General features: G+C 37.3%; 2 protein-coding genes across 2 annotated transcripts; both read right to left on the bottom strand.

Moving 5' to 3' along the window:
* Window positions 1–5,106: 5,106 nt before the first annotated feature.
* Window positions 5,107–12,491, bottom strand: LOC108258810 (microfibril-associated glycoprotein 4). The gene is made up of 6 exons (XM_017457750.3): window positions 12,371–12,491; window positions 10,393–10,422; window positions 8,354–8,557; window positions 6,623–6,719; window positions 5,646–5,816; window positions 5,107–5,539 (listed from the first exon to the last, which is right to left on the bottom strand). Exons 2-6 carry the CDS (start codon window positions 10,411–10,413, stop codon window positions 5,292–5,294), a joined length of 741 nt encoding a protein of 246 aa, XP_017313239.1. The 5' UTR covers window positions 10,414–10,422; window positions 12,371–12,491; the 3' UTR covers window positions 5,107–5,291.
* A 3,977-nt stretch (window positions 12,492–16,468) lies between these two features.
* Window positions 16,469–21,959, bottom strand: LOC108258809 (microfibril-associated glycoprotein 4). Its single transcript, XM_017457746.3, has 6 exons — window positions 21,808–21,959; window positions 21,633–21,710; window positions 21,187–21,414; window positions 20,511–20,607; window positions 19,250–19,417; window positions 16,469–18,472 (listed from the first exon to the last, which is right to left on the bottom strand). The coding sequence occupies exons 3-6, from the start codon at window positions 21,406–21,408 to the stop codon at window positions 18,210–18,212; spliced, it is 750 nt and encodes a 249-aa protein (XP_017313235.1). The 5' UTR covers window positions 21,409–21,414; window positions 21,633–21,710; window positions 21,808–21,959; the 3' UTR covers window positions 16,469–18,209.
* Between the last annotated feature and the right edge of the window lie 1,790 nt (window positions 21,960–23,749).

Here is a 23,749-nt window from a genome sequence, read left to right as displayed (position 1 = left end):
GGTGAGGAAAAACTCCCTGAGATGATATGAGGGAGAAACCTTGAGAGGAACCGGACTCAGAAGGGAACCCGTCCTCATCTGGGGAACGACGGATAGTGTGAAAGTAAAATAAAGTTCATTATGGTTTAATATGAAGTCTGTGTGTTGAACTAGTCCACTGTTCACTAAAGGAGACCTGAGTGTAAAACTGCATGTGGTAATTGCAGTCCCAAGGCCATCGCAGCAACCGTAGTCCCGGCAACCACAGCAAGAACGTCCATGTGAAACTGAGGTCCAAAATCATTTGAATGGTCCTTCAAGCGGTACCATCCTCAGCGATCTCCAGAATGTAGCCTCCAGTTGATGAGAGCTCCATCCAGAAGTAGGACATCAGGATGGATCAGACAGGTCCGGAGAGCAGAAAGGGTCAGGATCACTGGCATCTCCATAATATCATGTGTAGCTTGACAGAAGGAGCGAGGGAGAGGGAGGTAAAGAGATGGAGAGATTGTTAGGTATGCTTACTATCCCGTGATGGATAGGACTGTGTGCTTTGTGTGTACTTTAAGCAGTGGAGAGTTTCTATTACAGATTAAGTGTGTCAGAGATTTGCTGTCACTTGGTCATTGTATTGGTGCATTAAGCAATGTTAAACTTTTTTATGTTGAGTGTTTTAAAACATCCCTATACATTTATCTTTATGTGTTTTTTTAAACATCTGTGTGTATAAGTCACTTACCCTGTATATCCATGCATGAATTGCATTTGGTCATGAGTCATCAAGAGTCTATCGTTCATCTGTGTCCGGCTTCTCTCACACCGAGGTCAATAGGGTAACATATGATAAAATGAGGAGGAAAGAGACCTAAAAGACACAAACATAGAATAAATACACCACTGTTTTATTTAATGTAATCTTGTGCTCAGTGAAGGCAAGGTAGAAGAAAACACTGCACCATTGTATTCTTTAAATTGTATATTTTTGCTTAAAGTGTTTACGAAGTAGCACTTTGTGAAGTGAAGTTGGAGAGTGTTGTAGTTTGTCATGCGGAAACAGAAATTAAAGCACAAGACGTCAGCTACACTATTGTTCCCTGTTCATACTAACAAACACATAGCCTGGTAACTTGGCAACAGTAAAAACAGTTGAAAGACAATACTTATGTGGTTTGTGGCAGGTATGTCCCTGTTGAGAAACTAAAACACAGTACGAAATGAAATCTTGGAGAAATGGATATATTATTTATTTATTTACTTATTTATTATTATTTTTTACCGCTTTTGTATCAGTCTTCCATCCATTTTAGCTTTATCATATTATTAATGTTTGAATAGATTTTTTATTTATTTCTAAGGCATTAGAGTTTCAGTAAAATTGACCTAAAACACCTATGCATGGCATACCCAAAGTCAAATTAAATTTGTTCTTGAACCATTTGGAGTACATGCATGGTTCTGGTCTCTTTTAAATGACGACACTGAAGTTTTCCCCCCAAGAAGTCAGAATCACTGTAAGTGCTACTGGTATTGAGTAATTGAAGTTTGAACACACTGAAACAAAAGGGTTTTTTTCTCTCTCTCTCTCTCTCTTTTTTTTTTTACCTACAGATGCCTACAGCTGGGAGCTATTAGCTGGAAAAAACAACTGGACCACAGCATGAAGCATTTTTATTTTACCAAAACATTTTGGAGACTCTAAAGGTCTTTACACAGGGACTTTTAACTTGAAGTGTTGAAATACACCCATGAAGATATCATTGTTTTCAGCAGTTCAGTGGCTATTCGATGGGCCAGACATTTCCACAACCGGGGGCATTCAGCTCGCGTTTTTCACATAGGAATGGGGGAAGGAGCTTCTCTTCATTGGTTTTTGAATTCTATAGCCAGGATATGGAAGCTCCCATTGGTTCAAATGAAGTGACATTTGATAGGCCACAACCTGGCGGCCATTTTGAGATCTACCAATTAGGCATTTTCACTTGCGCGCTGAGGATATAAGGAGAAAAGTTAATCTTCTGAGATAATTTGGAATTACTCAGCAGCAGCGCATGGGGATTTACTTATATAAAATTTGTTTTGGACTAAATATTTTTGCATATTTGTATTATTTGGCCCTTTGCCAATGTAACAAGACTTAATTGGGATGTTACGGATCAGTGGACTGCTATGAGGCTTTAAGGGAGAGTTGCCTCCGTTTCGTGTTTGTTTATATGTTGGTGGTCTGATATAGACGTTGATTGTAGCCGCAGTTGTGATTGTATTTTTAAATAGTTTATATCATTCGAATCACAAGATTCTTAACTTTCCAACGGTATATTGCATGAGTACATACGCTGTGTAGATGGCAAAGTTCTCCTAATAACATTGCAACAAAGTGTGTTAAAATTCCACTGGAACATTAGGGGGTGTTAAATAAGCTATATGAAATTTAAATGTCAATAGTAATACAGTTCATACATGTATGTACATTTTAAATTAAAACCTGCAGAGGACTTACAAGGTGAGGGCACATGAAGATCTGATAGATTGATTGGCAGCATCACCACATAACACAAGACAAAATGTGAACACAATGAAAGTGTGTAAAACAGAAAAATGTCTACAATGCACACCCCTTAAATAAATAAATAAATAAATATCTGTTGATCATGAATGAGGTTGGATCATGAATTTATTTACCACAAACATTATGGTGTTGTATTGCATACAAATATAAAAGGACGCTTTAATTGTCCTTAGATACACCAAACACATTTTTGAGAAAATGACAGTACACATTGTACATAGTGATCTATTAGAATAATTAATTGAGGCATCTGAAAATATAATTAATATAATTATCTAATTATAATGATCACAAAAGAGCTGGTTTAGTTTTGTCTTTGATTGAAAGGGCTGTGGTGCTTTTACTGTGTCAAAGAAAACATCTGCATGAGCTAAACATACAGAACTCACTTCAGAAAACTGGAAGGTATTTGTGAAGGGTTTTGACAGTAATGTAAATGTAAATGTAAACAAGTCTGGCAAGATAAATAGCAAACAGCAAACAACTGATAAAAAGCAAACAAGCGATGTAAAAATGTACACTCTGGTGTGCCACAATGATAGCTGAGAGGTGTGACTATGTTTTCTGTTTCCAGCTGAGAGTGTATGTTTTAGCTGACTCTTTTCACTGGGGCATTTTCTTTTTTTTCTCTCTTTTCTTTTTAAGTTTATTCCCATGTTTGTAGGTTTGATGTTTGTGTTCTGTTTTATTGTTTTGTTTTTGGTTGTTTGTCCGCTGGTCTGCTGGTTGTGGTGGAGCTCCACATCTCGAGTGGTGGATTTCCCCAGGCCTTGATCCACCATGAATGATGTGTGGTGTTTTTAAAGCAATGGCCAATCAAAATGAGAGTTGGAACAAGTCACCACCTCTGTCTAATAGGTGTGTTTCAACCTTTACACCATGCCACTAAAATCACAAATGTCAACCAGAGGACAACTTTGCCAAAAAAAAAAAAAAGAAGAGAGAGAGAGTATAACAACCCTCCTATTTGTATCTGTATGTGTATTCATTTAAAACACATTATCTGATCAATCCCAGTTAAGTATTTGTATTCGGTTACATCCATACTATCCAGATTATGCAAATTACCAGCATACGGATTTAATATTGGCCTCAAATGGCATTCTATAATTTTTGCAGTTATGTAGTTACAGCCAAAATATAAATTTCAGTGTGACATATTGTTGCTATACATCAAACTGTCAGTCAGTGGCACTGGACTTTATACTGTTCCTCACCTGAGCTGATGTCATGGAAGAAAAATGTGTTTAATTTCAAGGTCAGAATCAAGTGTAACTGAGACATGCCGCTCTTTTAGACAAACTCTGTTTTAGACACTATGACAGCACATCTTGAGCAATGAGTTTAATCGTCAGAAGGTACAGAACCTTGTCAGGCTTGGAAGGGTTTCTCTGTAACTGTGAATCAGCTGGCCATGTTCAGTGGCAAATATAACTAAAGCTGGCTCACATGCATCAGATATAATAATTGCATCAGATATAATAATTTGGGTATAATTTATCTGAGATATGTGAGCGACTTTATATATGTGGCAGTGGTGGCTCAGCGGTTTAGGGTCTGGGTTACTGATCAAGATGGTCAAAGGTTCAAACACCAGCACTGCCACTGTTGGGCCCCTGAGCAAGGCCATTAACCCTATCTGCTCCATGGGCACTTCATCATGGCAGACCCTGCACTCTGGCCCCAGCCTCCTAACAAGCTGAGATGCAAAAAAAAAGTATATGTGCTATGTTTTAGACATTTCACTTCATATCTGGGAGTGACTGAGTGTGTATTCATCACTCTGCTGGTTCATGTTAATGTCGCTCCTTGACACACACACACAAAATATACGTAAGTAATTAGCTCCCCCTTGTGGAGGAGTGCATGCTGATTAAACACAAAATCATGTAAAGAGACAGAATATGCATTATGCATGCTACAGCATCTATGACACATTATAATTTCATGACAACTGTATAATTGATCATATAATGTGATATTTAAAAAACACTAATAATAATAATAATAATAATAATAATTGTATGACCTGTCCAGTCACGTGATGTAAATTACATTTACATTTGTGGCATTTAGCAGAAGCCTTTTTCCAGAGTGACTTAGAGTTATCTCATTTATACAGCTGAGCAGTTAAGAGTTAAGGGCCTTGATCAAGGGCCCAACAGGGGCAGCTGGGCAATCTCAACTGCAGATACAGTATTTCTCACTCCTATGGGGCAGGAAAAGTAGAAAGTTTTATATTCTTTCCGACTTACTTTTGAACATTTGTTCATATTTCAATTAGCATATGAATGAAAAAAATTCAGCATTTACATGTAATATTTATGTTTGTTTAATATATATATATATATATATATATATATATATATATATATATATATATATATATATATATATATATATATATAGAGAGAGAGAGAGAGAGAGAGAGAGAGAGAGAGATTTACTGGTTCTGCTTTTATAAATTGAATTACCAATGACATGGTTAAGAAAGTTATAAAATATCCACCACACATTTTATTTTTCTGGTCATATACAAACGAACAAAAAAACAACATACACATAGTGATTTAGTATTTATTTTTTTATATCACTTGATTAAAGTGATACATGGTATACCTATATAAAGGAGAGAATTACATAATTGGTCCCAATGAACAGAATCACTCTGGAAAACTAGACAATAACAGCTGATGGTGTTGTTTTATTTCCAGGGTGGAAATATCCTGGCTTTTCCACTGCATGTTTAAGAGGCAGGCCTGATTTTCATAGTGATGGATTTCAGGCCATAATCAGAGCCTCTCCAAGTGAGCCACACGTTACCAATGGCATAATGCGTGCCGTCCCGTCTCCCCAGATATATACCATTGGGGTTTGTCGTGTGGCAAGCATTGTACCAAAACCCCCCGAGGTAATATTTAGCACAGAAATAAGGATTCTGTTCCTTATCGTAAGTGGAGAATCCTACTCCATTGTGATGAGATAGAGAATCACCTGCAGACAGAAGCATTTTTTACTACACATATTGTACATATATTTTTAATAAAAACTCATCCACACTTATTTGTACACAAACATTGACTAACATCAGATCTCTCACCTGCTCCTTTGTCGATGAAACCGCCAACTTGGAGCACATAGCCTCCATTACTTTCAGAGCCCACAGAGAACACTGTGTAAACTGCAGATGCTTTCGATCCATCATAGTCCTCCATGTCCACTTTCAGCTCATACAGCTTGTTGTGGGTCATCATGTAGAGGTTCTCCAAACCTGCAGATGTCCAATGTGAGTACATAGGACTACGTACAAGACTAAAGGCCAACTGACACTGGATGAGTTGTGTCAAACACTACAGTACAACCTCAAGATGAGTCTCAGTCCACAGAGGCCTCATCAACAAAGCATCCAAAGCACGTGTCACTCAGATCTTCTTTTACGCTTTAATGGTTTTCTTTTTGCACTTGTGATTTGAAGCATAAACTCCATAGAAATCCACAGAAATCTCAAACCTCCCTTCCTATACACTGTGCCCTTTATTTACAATCACAATCCTGGAAGACTTAGCGATGTACAGCAGTGCGAGTTACACATTGAGTGAGAATTATAAAGAAATCTGAGAAGGTGAAGAGCGCTAGGTCAGGGTAATGAGTAAACAGGGGGGTTTGATTGGCTTGGCTGAGAAGGGGGAATGGTTTAGGGGGTGTGGGTGATGGAGAAGTACCTGAGAAGGGGTGAGGTTATCAGTGGGAGTTCCCATAGAAAGCGATTACATAAACAGCCCTTGAAATAGACTGATTTGTTAATTGATTAAAATGAAAAAGTCAATGTCTCTCACGAAAGAAAAGAAATGGCAGAAAATGTGCAGCTGTCTTTATCTCCTTCCGGTAGCAAGTATGGCCACAACTCAGGTGTGGACTGACTGAGGGTCTGACAAGACACTTACACCTCTACAAATACAACAATTCACCCACAATGCAATGAACACAGGCAACTACAAAGAACAGCAACTAGACTGTAGAATTGTGCAATAAAAAGATGCTAAAAATATATAAATGAGTGTTAAAAAATAATCTCACCCAGCCAGTATTCTCCACTCTTATTCCCAAAGCCATTCCTGTACTCCTGCCAACGCCTGTAGAAATTCACACTGCCATCTATTCTCCGCTGAATCACCTGAGAGAGAGAGAGAGAGAGAGAGAGAGAGAGAGAGAGAGAGAGAGAATTCTTTCTGAACAAACATCAAAAATGTGGCAGGAAAAAACAATTAACAATTAATGAATGTGTCCTTTGACTTTTAAGATGCCTTTAATTAATCCGTGACATATTTACATTAAAGTCCACACTCAGACCACATTTAGAAGTCTGTGCAAGTCTAGAAGGAAGTCTAGAAATCAAAATCAGATTTCCAAATTTAAGATGAGTTTATACATGCAAGTATTTGTTCAGTATTTCCTCAGGATACAGAGCGTGCTGATTCCACATTGACATGTACAATCTCTCAGTGTCCATGACACAGAGGCCCCAGAGGGTGAGGGTCTTAAAACGTTAGGCATGGTCCACTCTCTTGTAAACCTTCTGTTGGTCTAGCGACACAAGTCCAACATTCAGTTTGTACAGTTCAGTGAATTGTAAGCCAGAAAATAACCTGCCTCTATGGAACTTCTAAGTGGAAAGCGGTCTAATCTTATCAGGAGCAGATTTCAGACAGGTGTACTATCTGAGGAAGATCTTCCCTCCACACATCTACTAGGTTGTGGTGTTGTACAACAGTTCAAGGTTCCTCTGCTGAGTGAGGATACGGTGTGCTGTGGCTCCTCTCTACACTGTTACCTAGAGTGCAGTTTAAATCTCCAGCTATAATGATCATCCTCTCATGTGAGATGTCTGAGAAGGCTTCAAAATTACAAAAACAGGATAAAGTTGGTGCCAATGATAGAATCATACAGTGGTGCTTGAAAGTTTGTGAACCCATTAGAATTTTCTACATTTTATCAAAAGTAAAATCAATTTAATTCAATTAAATTTTATTTGTAAAGTTCTTTTAAAAATGGACATTGCAAAAAAAAAAGCTTTAAAGAATAAATACATTCAGGATATAAATTTTAAATGTATGAGTTTAAAGGAACTCTCTGACATTGGCTAATGTTAATGTTCATGAGTCCACCATCAAGAGAAGACTGAACAACAATGGTTTACATGGCAGCATTACAAGGTGAAAGTCACTTCTCTACAAAAACAACATTGTTGCCCTTCTGCAGTTTGCTAAAGATCACAGGGACGAGTCAGAAGGCCTCCTGGAAAAATGTTTTGTGGACGGATGAGACCAAAATAGAACTTTAAATGAGAAGCGTTATGTTTGGAGAAAGGAAAACACTGATTTCTGGCATAAAATCCTTATCTCATCTATGAAACATGGTGGTGGTAGTGTCATGGTTTGGGACTGTTTCGCTGCATCTGGTCCAGGACGACTTATCATTGATGGAACAATGAATTCTGAATTATACCAGTGAGTTCTAAAGGAAAATGTCAGAGCATCTGTCTGTGATCTGAATCTGAAGAGAAAGTGGGTCATGCAGCAAGACAACTACTTTTGGTTTGCAATGAAAAGGGGTTTATTTTTTACTGTAAAATAGGGATTAAAATTGCCAATTGTTTCCTTCACTGTAGTGATTATGTAACACAGATGTGTTTTTCATTTACTGTTTACTGAGGTTTTTACTACGCATTATTCCTCTTCTGGGTCAACAGGTCTGAAAGCGTAAACTGTAAAAAAAAAATAAAAAAATAAAAAAATAAGAATCTCTTACTGTCCATCCACGGGCTGAATCCTCAGAGCAGCCCACCTCACAGTACACCTCTACAGGGGTGGTGTCGGAAGGGTAGATGGTGTACACTCCACTACGATTAACACCACTCCTGTAGAGTTCTTGACAGTCCTGTGGCAGGAGCCGCACATACAAAGGAGCAGCAGCACAGAGAACGGAGAGAGACAGAGCTAACAAGCAGCATGTCTGAGAGAGAGAGAGAGAGAGAGAGAGATAGAGAAAGAGAGAGAGAGAGAGAGAGAGAGACATTTTTTAAATGAGAATATACAGTATTCGTGTCTGTTTCAAATCCCCATGAAATGTTTTGAGAGCTGAGATTTGATTATTGAAGTGCTTGATTGATTTTTCACATCAGCTAATATGGTCCAGTAATTGCCTATGCAGGTTACTTGACAGTTTTTAATTTTCCTACTTTTTTGAGTGATTTCTTCAATGTATTGTCATTGCAAAAGCTCCAGTTTCTTATTATTTAATTTATTATTTTACTTGGTTTAACGATGACGTCCATCTTTGTGTCACAATACACAACAAAATTAGTTATACCTGTTTAGCTGTTTATGAAAATCTCATACATGTGTGGATGTTCATGGAAATGCCCTAAAACGGATTAAGTCTTACTTTCAAAACAGGAGTTTTTCAGATTGCATGGGAGAGTTTGCATCGCCCTCGGCACCCCTACCATGTGGTATCCCGCACGGTTCGATCTTAGCACCCTTTTTTTCTCTTTATATGCAACCATTAGGAATGATTTGGAAGTATATATACTGTGGCATTTCATTCTTACACAGATGATATTCAATTGTATTTGTCTTTTAACGCAAATTCTTCCAGTGCCTTGGGAAACTTATTGGCATGCGTAGATGAGGTAAAGTCATGGATGGCTGCAAACTTTTTGAGTTTTAATAAATCGCAAACAGCGCTGATTATTTTTTTGGTCCCTCTGAAATGAGTGATATGGCCGGAAAATTTGGGTATGATCTGTGATAGTGTTTTAAAATTTAACTTTAAAATAAGCAAAGTTGTCAAAGCTACTTTTATTCAACTAAGAATGATTGCTAAGATAAAGCCTTTCTTTGGAGAAGATCATTCATGTTTTTATTTTCTCTCAATTAGATTAATTGGTAACTCAATTTATAACTCACTTTACTATGGTACTCAGACAAAATTTATGGACAAATTACAGATTATCCAAAATGCAGATGACTACTGATAGATTACTGATAGACTACTGATAGACTACTGATAGATTACTGATAGACTACTGATAGACTACTGATAGATTACTGATAGACTACTGATAGACTACTGATAGATTACTGATAGACTACTGATAGACTACTGATAGATTACTGATAGACTACTGATAGACTACTGATAGGTACTCGGAAATATAACCACATTACCCTTGTCTTGAGATCATTGCGTTGGTTACCAATATCGTATTGAATTCATTTTAAGATTCTAATCTTTGTTTTTAAATCTTTGCTTGGTACAGCCCTGCCACTGTGGATCTTATTCATGTTCATGAATCAAAGAGATCATGACAATTTAATGTGCAAAATCTCCTACATAGAGGAATTTAAGAAGCATTTAAAAACATTTTTTTTACATTAGCTTTTGATCATGTATGAGTGTTGAGGTATTGTCGCTGTAGATACTCATCGGAGCTTTTTTGAATGGTGTGTGCTGATGTTTTAAATATGTGGTTATTCATTTTTTTTATTGTAGCTGATTACATTGTACAGCACTGTGGTCAACTATGTTGTTTTATTATGTGCTTTATAAATAAAATTGGATTGGATTTTGGAATTCTCCATTAGTCTGAGGTAGTGACATGAGATCACACAAGCTCAGAATCAAACCTCATAAGCCCCAGAATTGGCAACACTACCACTCTGCCATCCAATTATATTTTATATTTGATCTTTTTTTAATAAAATAATAAAATGCTATTTGGTAAATTTAAGCAAAAAAGCTAGAAAATAACTAGTAAGAAATAATACAGCAGAAAAACTGCTCACCATCATAATGACGGTCCTCATTATTATTCTCTGTAAAATAAAATGCAATGAGTATCAAAAGAATTTATCAAACTTCTTACATCATTCAATGACATAATAATAATAATAATAATAATAATAATAATAATAATAATAATAATAACTTTATTTTCTATAGCACTTTTAAAATTACATCTCAAAGCTCTTTTACAACAAAAGAGATAAAAATGCAATGAAATATAAAGAAAAAGAAACCAATAAGAACAATTTTTTCAAAAATACAATAAAAATCACATAATCACAGAAAATCAATTCTAAAAAAGTGAGTTTTCAGAGGAGATTTCAAAATACTCAAATATTCAGCACGCCTAACCTGAGAGGGAAGTGTTCCATAGTTTTGGAGCAAAAGAAGAGAAGGCCCTGTCACCCACAGAGTGTAAGTGAGAAGTGGGAACAGTTAACAAACCAGCATCAGAGGAGCGAAGGCCACGTTTTGGAATGTAAGGGGTTAATGCAGAGCCTTGTAGGTAAGCATGAGAATTTAAAATTACATGCAACTTGACAGGGAGCCAGTGCAAGGACTCTGAAATAGGAGTGACGTGATCACCATGTGGTCCTGGTCCTGGTCAAGATTCTAGCGGCAGAGTTTTGCACATACTGCAATGTATTTAATTTGGATTTGGAGACCCCAACAAGTAAAGCATTACAATACTCAATTTGCGAGAATACAAAAGTATTGATAATTTTTTCAGCCACAGAGAAAGATAACATGGGGCACAGTTTTGCAGTGTTTTTGAGATGAAAGAATGAATTTAGATTTTTACTAAATTCTTGACATGAGGATCAAATGTTAAATTTTCACCCTTATGTTATAGATCACCACTAAATTCTACAATTTAGTTTGATAGTCCAGAGCAGACACATCCATATTTAAGGTTAAAGGACCAATGAGCATGACCTAAGTTTTGTCACTGTTAAGTCAAAGAAAATTTAGAGACATCCATTTCTTTATCTCAGTAATACACTGTGCAAGAAAGGCAACAGCCACACAGTCCCCAGTTTAGAATGGATGTAAATCTGGGTGCAAGCAGTGTACCTTAAAGCCATGGAGAGGGAATCCACGGAAACATCAACCATGTAGTAATGAGAGCGTTAAAAACAGAAGCATGAAAATACAGACGTGTTTCTGCACAGCAATAGGTGGAGTCGCATGGCGGACTTCAAAGACTCCAGAACCCCACAAACACTCGAATAACATACCAATCATTTCAAAACAATATAAACAATAAAAACGGCAGGTGGGAGCGGCAGCCAGCATACCTTTTCAACCAGAAGAGGTCATGTTATAGCATGTTAAAGTTTGTGTGTGTGTGTGTGTGTGTGTGTGTGTGTGTGTGTATTGATTATTTTCCTATAACAGCCCATGCGCAAGAGTTTTATTCTTCTTACACCACAGTAATTTACCAACAATTAAACTTATCATTAATTTATGAAGAACATGTCCTGTCAGGTTGTATCTGTTGAGGAATCTCAGTGAAACGGGTTAGTTCCTGTTGTCACTTACGTTACAGCAGCAGCTATAAACAGTCGTACCCCCACCAGCCTCTCTTTATTCTCTCTCTTTAAGTTAATAACGCAGTTTTTCATGTTACTGAGAAACTGCAAAGCGTAAACTCCTCTGTCCTGAAGATGTCGAAAAACTTAAAGTTACAGCTTTACCTCTGACTGTTACAAAGCACTGATACTGGAGACTCCTTCCATACACGTTACATAAACATCTCCTTACAGAAAACTTCTCCAGATTAAATGTGTTTGTGTGGAGCGTCTGCTGTACACGTCACTGTGAACGAGCTGTTACTGTTGAAACGATCATGTGTTATAGCTGTTATATTAAATTAATCAACACATTCTGACCAATCACAATCCAGAACTCAACAGAACTGATGTGTAACTATCAATTAACATGGTGAGAAAAGACACCAGAGGTAGAAGGACTTGCCTGTGTAGAACAGAATGATTCAAGTGATGGGGAGCAGATGCTTCCAGCAAGATGTGTGTGTGTGTGTGTGTGTGTGTCTCTTTTAAAGGGTGGTTATATGACGTCTTGAATGTGCAAAATAAACAGGTATGAGAAAACAATTGGGGTACATTCAAGTACATTTTGTTGTGCTGAAATATGAGGATGTGCTTTTATCCAATAAGGAAGTAACAGTTTATTTACAAGAAATACAGACATGCTAGTCTACATTCCACAGTTCTGTCCATTCCTTCTCGGAACCATTGATGGAAATGATGGACATGACTACAAACAATCTTCTGATTTCTATTGATAGCACATTTCTTTATGCTGACATCAGATACACAGTAGGTATGCTTTGTCTGCACTCTTGCGAACAACATGGTATGGGTGTTTTTTTTGTTTTTTGTTTTTCTTAAATGTGGTTATATGCTTGTTTCATGTTTTTTATATGTAGAAAAAATAAAAAGTAATAGACTATGTGCAGACAGCAGATCCATATACACTACTTAGTATTATGTAGTAGGATAGAATTTTCTCACTGATAAACAAAACGCATCACTGTAGAGGCGTCTGGGGCTCAGGTGGTAGAGCGGGTTGTCCACTAATCGTAGGGTTAGTGGTTTGATTCCCAGCCCACATGACTCCTCATGACTCCTCTTGACTCCACATGCCGAAGTGTCCTTGCAAAACTTTATTGGAAAATTATACAGTATAATTGTATCACGTACTGCAACTGAACTGAAATAGATGATGTCCTCCTGCATGCATTAAATTAAATGAATAATCTTAATTAAAATAGATTATTATTGTACTCGTGCCATTTAAATTTCATTTGTTTCTAAACCTGTGCGATGTACACCTTTAACGACGCACATTTACAGAAGAAAGAATCTATGCGACTATCTTCTGTATAACTGTCTGAGTTTTGCATGTTTTATTTATGTTGTTATTTAAATGAGAAACATTTACAGCAAGATAAACGTTAGACGACTTTATAAGAATTTTACACATTTTCTTCCTAAGGGTTTATTTATATATTCAAAATAGTCTGTGTTTAGTGTGTGTGAGCAGGATCCCTGTGTGTTCTCTCTCTCGGTGCGGTTCACTCACACTCTGGTCCAGAACCAGAAATCGATTTCTACTGTGTGATGAAAATAAACATTATTGTTTTGTTGTAAAACATAGAATTTGACAAATATACTGTTTAAGGCATATATCGGCTAGGACTTTCAGTTAAAGTCATAGAAAGGTTCAGGATATCGTGTAGCTTCGTGGCATCACGTAGCTTTAAATAAAATCATCACAGTCAGACAGATTTACAGATAACTTTACTTTTTTTTCCGAACCAAACAGGTTTTGACATGATTCTTAATAAAATGTGATTTATTTGATTCAGTAACTTAAATCAGAATTTCAAACGAGTAAATCTTGCAGCGTATTCTTAAGCAGTATGTTCTTTATTGTTTGAAATCACACTACTCCTGTTTCATTACTGACTGAATACTTGATAGTTCATTTTTTATTTAAGTCAGTTCGTGGCAAGCGTGCATACAATGTGTCTGACAAGACTGTGTGCGTTATGTCTCAGAAATAGTCTGGTCTTTTATATGGGTAGTCTATCCTCACAGACCTGTACAACTACATTCAGAAGTTCTCTTTGTTTACCCAGTACACGTTTCACTGACAGATCTACCAGCACATGATTTTTTTTATATGCAGTCAACTTAAAAACTTGTTGAAATGTTGAAAGTTATTAAGTTCATGTTACTTAAAAATGTTTTTTATTATAGCCAAAGATTTTATTAATCTTAGTTAAAACAGTGTGCTGTATCAACATAATCTACCAGTTGGCATAAACTCAAAAACCCCAGTGCAAATTTGACCTTAATTGTTTGTGTTGAGCCGCTGCTTTGTTCTTTAGAGTGTAGATTAGAGCCGGATAATGTTCTGTAGAATGCGTGTTATTCCAGATACAGATCTTTTGGTTTGTTGGTAGCGATTTGGTTTCACACAGCACATAATTTAACAACCGCAAAGGAGAAACATGTTATTTGAGGTGTGTGTAGGGATGAAAATGTCCAAATAAAACTCTTTTATTCATACTGGGCAAATATAGAGCACTGGAAAAAGCCTTTACGACTTTTACTAATCACCTAAATAAATGATTAGGTAATTATATAAATAACTAGATTCAGGCATTTTATGTATCTTCTGCTGTTTATTTTCTGCAAATCTCCTGAATGCATGGTGTTTCTGCACCGCTACAGCACGCTCGTAACTCAGTTTACCAGCTACTAAAAATGCTGCAGCCCAAAAAACACTTTTACTTCCTGCATTTGAGTCGAATGTGTTTTCTTGTTCACCTGACTCAGATGTGCTTGGGCCTGAGTGTTCAGTTCCTTCAGTGTTCAGTGTTGTAACAGCAAGGCCAATTCTATTGTTTTCAATACACACGGAATACATTTAGGTTTGAGATCAAAAGATGGAGACGATAGATCAGAATTTCTGCTGTCAATTCCTATAAAAAATGGCACCTTTGGTGGCAGACCACTCAATTTTTAGGTGAGCAAATGTATAGGAACAAATAGTTTTAAAGGAAATAAAATATTAATATTTAATTAATATACTTAATATTTGGTTCCATATCTGTTGTTTGTAATAACTGCATCACTCCTGCGACTCACTGACATCAAACTGTTGGTTTCTTCTTCTGTGAAGCTTCTCCAGATTTTTACTGCAGCTTCTTCCAGTAGTTGTTTGTTTCGGGGGGTTTCTCCCTTCAGTCTCCTCTTCAGGAGGTGAGGTGCTGATCAGTTGTTTGAAGGTCTGGTGATGGACTTGTCCAGTCTAAAACCTTCCACTTTTCCTCCTGATGAAGTCCTGTGTTGAGGTGGAAGTGTGTTTTGGATCGTTATCTTGCTGCATGATGAAGTTCCTCCCAATCATGAGTTCATCATCAATAAAGATCAGTGAGAATGTTCCAGAAGCAGCCGTGCAAGCCCAAGCCATGACACTACCTCCACCATGCTTGACCCATGTGTTTTGGATCACGAGTAGATCTTTTCTTTCTCCATTCTTTGGCCTTTCCATCACTTTGGTAGAGCTTCATCTTGGTTCCAGAACTTTTGTGGATCATCTCTGTATTTCTTTGGGAATTCCAGTCTGGTTTTCTGATTCTTACTGCTGATAAGTGGTTTGCATCTTGTGGTATGGCCTCAATATTTCTGCTCTCAAAGTCTTCTTCAAGCAGTGGATTATAATATCATCACCCCTGTCCTGTGGAGGTTGTTGGTGATGTTAGTGACTGTTGTTTTTGGGTTTTTCACACAAACTCACATTGATTCTGTCATCAGATGCTGTTGTTTTCCATGGCCGACCTGTTCAATGTCTGGTTGTCAGTACACCAGTGTTTTCTTTCTTTTTCAGGGCATTCCTAATTATTGTATTGTCTATGCCCAATGTTTGTGCAATGCGTCTGAAAGATTCTCCCTCTTTTCTCAGCTTCGAAACAGCTTGATTTTCCAAGAGTCAACTAAGAGTAGACATTCAGAGCTATTAATACTTTAAACAATCAATTTAACAGGACACACCTGGGCCACAGAAAACACGTCACATGTTCCTATATATTTGATCACTTGAATAAATAGGTGGGTACAAACAAAAGGTGCCATGTTCTAAATTGTTTAACACAACTAGATGTAAATATGAGGAAATGAAAACAACAGAATTGGCCTTGCTGTTCCAATACTTTTGCTGGGCACTGTAAACGGGTTTTCTAAAGCATGCAGTCTCTTTCTGTAAGGAAGTGAGAGTTTATTTATGAGGAATCTGAAACATACCATCAGCGGTAGTTCCCATAATCTGGCAACAATACATGCACAATGGTTTACATTGCCAAGATTCCAACGAAATGAGGGTGTGTTTGTGTAGAATTTATTATAGCAGCTATTCTGTAACCTATAAAAAATCTGATCATTCTTTCTGCAATAATCTAAATCACATTAGATAAAAAGAAAAAGATAAGATACTAGGACACACACACAGTAAAAGTATAAATGTGGATCAGTAGCATAGACATGAAGGCCAATATTCTGTTTATTAAAACACGTTTATTTCCTAAAATAAAACGTACAAATGAATTAATACTTTGTATCTCCTTGCAAAAATTAGGCATAGTTAAAGCTGCAGTACGGAACTTTTACCTCTCTATTGCCATCTCAGATTCATCTGTGTAGAGCAGTGCTGAAGCACAACCCACATTAAAAAAATAACTTATTTATTCATGAGTTCTTTTTTTATGTGGGTTGTACATAAAAAAAAAACTTTTACAGATTAATCTGATGGTTTGAGGTATTTGTATGGGTTTTATATTCGCTCCAATACTTGACAGCCGAGGTGGCCGTGGATAAGGTTTTCTTGGAGTAGAGGTGAATTACTCTCTCTAAAAAAGCTAGCAGAAATAAGTGCAATTTACCACATTGACCACAGCAAAACAAACAACCAAACAAAAACAACAACATAGGAACTCGATACCTAGATAAATCTAATGTTAGCTAGCTACCTATTGAGCCGCTGAAATGTCTGGAAAAATAAGCCATCACTGAGTCAGTCTTCAATCACTTCAGATCCCTGCATTTTCAGCAGCTCTCGAAAGACATGCCGATATTTATTCTCATTTAACACGGGCTCTGTGGCTTTCTCTTTTTGACTGCAGGCTCGCAGAAGTTCGAGGCATCTTGGTTTTGACAGCAGCTGATTCCTGAGATGTGAACGATGATTGTGTTTAGAACTTATCCAGATTAAAGCAGTCATCGAGATGACAAGTTTAAATTCTAAGCAACTCTTGTAAGAACAAGCTACAAACACTCCACCATCCTCAGCCCCCACGAACGCATTATACAGTAGTAGCCTGCTCTTCTTCTTTCTGTTTACGGACGTGACGTAACCACGCAAAGACGAATGACGTCAAACTGACATGTCCCACGAAATCCGACCCGACGCCAGGATTTATAAATTATTATTTTAATCTTACCGTTACTATTAATATTTGTACTTGCTCAATAATTGATTTTTGTTCATTTTAACCAAAGTAAAAGTTCAGTACTGCAGGTTTAAGTGTATATACTCTGTACGTCTGTATCAGTCGTTCATTTCACAGTAATACCTTTCAAAATTACACATCAAATTGTGTTTCACATTTAAATTGCACCAAAGAGCTACAATTCAATTATTTCCATCCATTTTCTGTATCATTCATCCTACACAGGGTCGCAGGGAGCCTGGAGCCTTTCACAGGGGACTTGGGGCACAAGGCGACGAGGTGCCAACCCACCTCAGGGCACAATCGCACACACACTCACACACCCATTCACACACTATGGACAATTTGGGAATAACAATCAGGAAACTGGAGTGCCCGGAGGAAAACATGGAAATTCCATGCTCACAAGGCAGGAATCAAACCCCCAACCCTGGAGGTGTGAGGCAAACATGACCACTAAGCCACTGTATATAATAACAACTGCATCTATAAATTAAATTATAAGTCTAATATCTTGAGTGTAAAAAAGCACAACTAAATGCATTTCATATATATTTACATATAGCTTAATTACAATTTAAATACACCAAAGGCATTCCGAAATATTACATTTAGTATGTATTGGATCTGCATACTATTAGCAAGCATTAGAAAACACTGTAAAACTGTTGTGTTGGTAACATCTGCATCCTCCACCACCAGGAACATCACCTTCACTTCAACACCACTTCCTCCAAGATCACAATCAACATCAGCGATGTTATAAAGAGAAAGTCATCACTGTGCTACAGACACAGGTCTGATCTTCATAGCGATGTATTTGAGACCATAATCATAGCCTTTCCAGTGGTACCACACATTTCCGATGGCGTAATGAGTTTCGTCACGTCCCCACAGGTATATCCCGTTTGGGTTAGAGCTGTGACAGTCACTATACCAAAATCCCCCGAGGAAGCGTTTAGCACAGTTTGACGGATGCAAGTCTTGGTCTTTATCAAAGGTGGAGAATTTCTGTCCGTTGTTTGTCGCCATGGAATCACCTGCAGATATCAGAAGCTGTCATTACTAATGTACATTGTTTCTGAAACGTGGTAATGTATACCAGTTTCATCAACATGCATCTAAGATGTAGGTAACACTGTCATAGTGAATGGAGGATGGGAAACCTAGCACTATAATCTCCACTTCCCTCCTCCCACTACCAATTTTAGGCCAAATGTTTGTCTACATTTTTTTATCATCTGTTGGTTTCTTTAAAGCAATGGCCAAATGTAAAGAGTACTACTATAAGTAGAGCGTTGCTCTGATGAAGTCTCCCACAGTATGATCAGGATATCGTTTTATAAATTATTTTTTAATTCTTGACAAACTCTGATTGGTAGTAGCTGATTTGATGTAATTTTGTAAATTCTAAAATATACTAGCATCGTGATTTGATATTTCTGTCATGTAGCTCTCCACTACCCAGGAGTCACGGTGTCAGTCCAAAATGAAGAAGAAGAAGCGCAAAAATCTGTGTTTGATTTAAATTTGGACTCTCGTGTGCTGACTTCTACATGTATGTTTTCAAGAACAAACAACTGCTGATATTTACGTACACAATATAGCTAGAGGAAACTTTTGGGATGAGTCGAATGGAATTTTGGCATCAGAAGTGTGTTGGCACAGAGCGGTGTCTGGGTCTGGTTCTGCTTCTACACCGTGACTATGCCTTGTTATTGCATTTGAATGTCCATTCTCTTTGATCCTTCATTTATTTCATATCTTTTACACTCTCTCTCTCTCACTCTCTCTCTCTCTCTCTCTCTCTCTCTCACCTGCACCTCCATTGATGAAGCCGCTAATATGGAGTTTGTAGCCGTCAGCTTCAGATTCCACAGAGAAAGAAGTGTATTGAGCGTAAACCGACACGCCCTCAAAGTCCTGCAGGTCCACTTTCAGCTCATATTTCCTCTTATGTGTGAGTTGGTAAAGATTCTCCAATCCTTGAAGTGAATGAGAATAAAAAATTATATATATATATATATATATATATATATATATATATATATATATATATATATATATATATATATATATATATATACAGTCATGGCCAAAAGTCCGCGATCACTTTACATATATAATATATACTACAGTGATCGCAAACTTTTGGCCATGACTGTATATGCAAGACTGTCCAAGGTAATAATCCCTTTTGCAGTTCATTCTAGATGTACAATGAGTGAATGATCAATTTAAAAAAAATAAAGAAAGAAAGAAAGGATGAAAGGCGGGAAAAGAAAATAAGATAACATAAGATATAACTTTATTAATCCCCCGTAGGGGAAATTTAGGTCAACATAGCAGCACGAAGGAATATAAAAGAACAGAACAGATGCCGTATTGTAGAAGTATTCACACACTATTTACACTATACAATCAATAATAATCATTTACTACCAGATAATGTCTCAGATATAATCAGGCTTAAATCTGTCAGTTTGGTGTTGTGGTGCTGTGGTGTTATATTTAAAGTGAATCAAACTGCATTAGTCAGTATAGTCACATGGAGTCAGCACGGAACTGCACATTTGGCATTTTCAGTGTAAAACTAAATTAACTTAGTGTTTTTATGTCTGATTATTAGCTAGTAAATTAGAGATTAGTAAAATAAAATAAAAAATTTTTGTGGTTTCTTGGACAAGCTGTGTTTTTTTAACTTCAGGAGAGAGAAAAAAATCCACAACAATAAATGTAACTATAAACTGATCTTTAAAAAAAAGTTTGGCAAACCTTCCTTTAACAAATTTAAAACCTGTAATATTTGGTAATTTGCTGTGGTATAAGAAGAATAAAACACTTCAGGATGTGGTGTTATAGGAAAATAATCAATGTTTGAGTGTTTACAGTTATTCTACTTTGCTTCAGACCACATCATACCATCTCTTTTTTCCATATCATGATATGCCAAACTGTTTAATTCGTTATGTATATGTTATCCTGATTTCAGGCTTAATCAAATTTCTGAATGTAGTAGGTCTGTTCATCATATCACTACCTATTAGCCAGTGAGTGATCTGTCCTGTAGCTTCTCACCTATCCAGTATTCTCCGTACTTGTTCCCAAACCCTTTCTTGTAGTGTCCCCATGGTCTGTAGAAGTTCACACTGCCATCCATTCTCCTCTGAAACACCTGGTGTGAAGGTAACGTTCAACACTTTAGTGGAACCCAAAGCAACGGTACATATTGTAAGTGTGACAAGGACTACGGACTTTTCCCCTCCCCACCAGCAGAGGTCACACTGTCTGGAGTTCTACCACAACCGCTTACACTTGCACCCACTTCCAGGTCCAAACAGAAGCACTAGTATCTACATATATCAAGTTGGTCTGATGGTTTATCACACAAAACAACTGCTCTGGACTACATTTAATTTAAATGAAAATGACATTTGAAACTTTAATTTTAATAAAAGAATACAGGCCAAATTTTCATGCTATGATGAAAAATGAGGCACTACAGCAGGGGTGTGAAATCTTATCCAGAAAGGGCCGGTGTGGGCGCAGGTTTTCATTCAAACCAAGCAGGAGGCACACCTGATTCCACCTGTTTAATCAGTTATTCTTGGCTTTCAATAGATTCAGGTGTGGCTTCTCCTTGTTTGGAATGAAAACCTACACCCACGTCGGCCCTTTCCGGATAAGATTGCCCACCCCTGCACTACAGCATAAATTCCTGTAAAGGAGAAAGGAGACACGCATTCTAACATACCGTCCACTTTCCGTCTTTTGTTTGGCTTTCCCCACATCCCATGTCGCAGTACACCTGTACAGGCGTGTCTGCTGTAGGGTAGATTGTGTACATGCCACTGAGATTTTGTCCGTTATCGTAGATGTCAGAGCAGTCTGTCGGAAAAAGCTCCTGAGAAATAGGAATACTTCCAACCAGCAGGGGGAGCAGGAGCGTCCAGAACACTGAAAACACTGAAGACATCTTGTCCTGGAAAAAGACACAAAAATATAGTTAATGCACAGTTCTATTCATTTTCGAGACATCAAACATGCTTTGAGGTTCCTTTATAAACCGAGAGCCAGATCATTTAGAAAATGGTAAAGAGAGCAAACTGACTCAGATTATCTTAATAAAAAGCTAATCAATATGTCAGATAAAGCTAATCAAAAACAGATAAGCTATATAGTAATTAAGCCATGACTTACAGTAATGTTAGTCAGCTCCAGATGTTCATGAACACACTTCAATTCAGATGCAGAGGTTCTGGATTTGGCCGTAGACAGCTGTAAATGAAACAATGAATTTAAGGATTTGATTTTTTTTTTTACTTTCACTTTGCCATTCATGTTTTTAAGTTCATATTCCTGTTCCCATACTCACCTTCAAAACTAACACAGTTCAACTGAAAGTATTTGTAAATTAAAGATACAACACACATAAGGTGCTTCTCTATTCTATTTCCAGATGTTCATTACTCCACACTTTTAAATCCTGCTGTACTCCTAAACTCCACCTCACTGCGTCATACATGTGCCAGAATGGAAAGTCCTGATGACAATTCCAGTAATCAATGCCATAATTCTATGTAGCTGGTGGTGCATTGCAGAATAAATATTTAAACTGTCAATGTACCTTAAACCCAAATGAGTAAATATGTGCATGACATCATTTTATATGTGGAGTGATCCAAAAGACTGGACGACCAGAAACTGTCCAATTATGACACTCTTCTTTAATATTTACGCTGATATTACAACATTGCAACAGATGTGACATAACAGGATTGTGAAATAGAGTGACATGTGATGGACCATACTCTGAAACTTTGCTGCAAATATGCTGACCATTCAAACAGTATCAAGAAATTATATAAGATACTATACTGTACTATACTATACTATACTATACTATATATCAAGATACTATACTGTATGATAGATTTATTTGATTCATAGACATTAGAATTATTCATATTTATTTATTTATTGGTGCCCAAACCACCTCTCACTTTGGAGGAGCAGTGGCTCTACTCCCAGGTTCTCCCAGATTGCTGAGATCCTCACCATATTATGACGGGTAAGCCCCTGAGGAATGAGGAACCTCATTTCCACCATGTGTAGTCCTGACCATAGGTGAGGATAGGGATGTAGACCTAGCTCTCACACTTTCTTTTTCCATAATGTGTGAATAAGATCCTGAGGTACATAAAGTCCTCCACCAGGGGCAAGGTCTTTCTCTTGACCTGAAGGGAGCATACTAGACTTTGAAGTACAGATTTTCTTTCTTTCCCCACCCTCTTCCCCATCCCCCAACGTACAATTTCCCCAACTGTCCATCGCATAGATGCTGTCCAACTGGCATTTAAACTTATCCCCAACCTTCATCTTGAAGGTGTTCAACCTGGAAGATAGCTCGAAACCAACTGGAGGCTCATTTTATACCTTCCATGGATGTGAGGTGCTATGCCAGATGGGTAGCTGGCATGTGCTGAACAGTCATAGACAGACTAGACCCTTGCAATGGAAACTGCCTCTGGGGTAGCATGTAAGATTTAAAAGGAATGGACTAGGTATAGTTGGCCTTACTTTGAGTGGGGGTAGTCTCTATCCTCCTGTCAAGTCCTCAGGTGGGTGTGGAGATACCAATCCCAGGATGAGGATGTCACAGTGGACAAGATGATTGCATCTATGTGGTTTCATGTCTCAAGAAGGAGATCTATGACCATGACATGCCAGCTGAATACCTATGCAACAGTACATATAGTAAGTGTGACAAGGACAACAGACTTTTCCCCTCCCCACCAGCAGAGGTCACACTGTCTGGAGTTCTACCACAACCTCAGCCACTCCATATGATATCTCATATTGTGTAAGTCTGTCCTGATCACCTTGTCCTAGTTTCCCGGTGTTGTGTTTGGCATTATTCTTCTTTGGCCTTGAAATCTCCACTGGCTGTTGTTTTGACTCCGGCTTGTTACAAGAACATTGGATTCTACTGGATCCCGTCTTTAACTTTGAATGCGTCATTGTTTATTAATCTTCTGCACATAGACCCTCATCCTTTATCTCATCTTTATCTCACGTTAAAGTAAGATTGCCTAAAGGCAAATTTAGGAAACAATACCTTTAGCCTGAGCTTAATTTAAACTGACGTTTATAAACATTTAACTAATTTTATTGTACTATTATTATTATTATTATTATTATTATTATTATTATTATTGTTATTTTACATATTCAATAGAAAATCTATTTTGGAAAAGTAAGTTAAATGATTTAATTTTTCCAAAGCGGAGCTCCTAACATACCGTCCAATTCCCGTC

The sequence above is a fragment of the Ictalurus punctatus genome, chromosome 26, assembly GCF_001660625.3.
Source record: "Ictalurus punctatus breed USDA103 chromosome 26, Coco_2.0, whole genome shotgun sequence".
NCBI classification, from domain to species: domain Eukaryota; kingdom Metazoa; phylum Chordata; class Actinopteri; order Siluriformes; family Ictaluridae; genus Ictalurus; species Ictalurus punctatus.
Note: the sequence above shows the minus strand (reverse complement) of the source record. Positions and strands in the feature narration are given on the sequence as shown.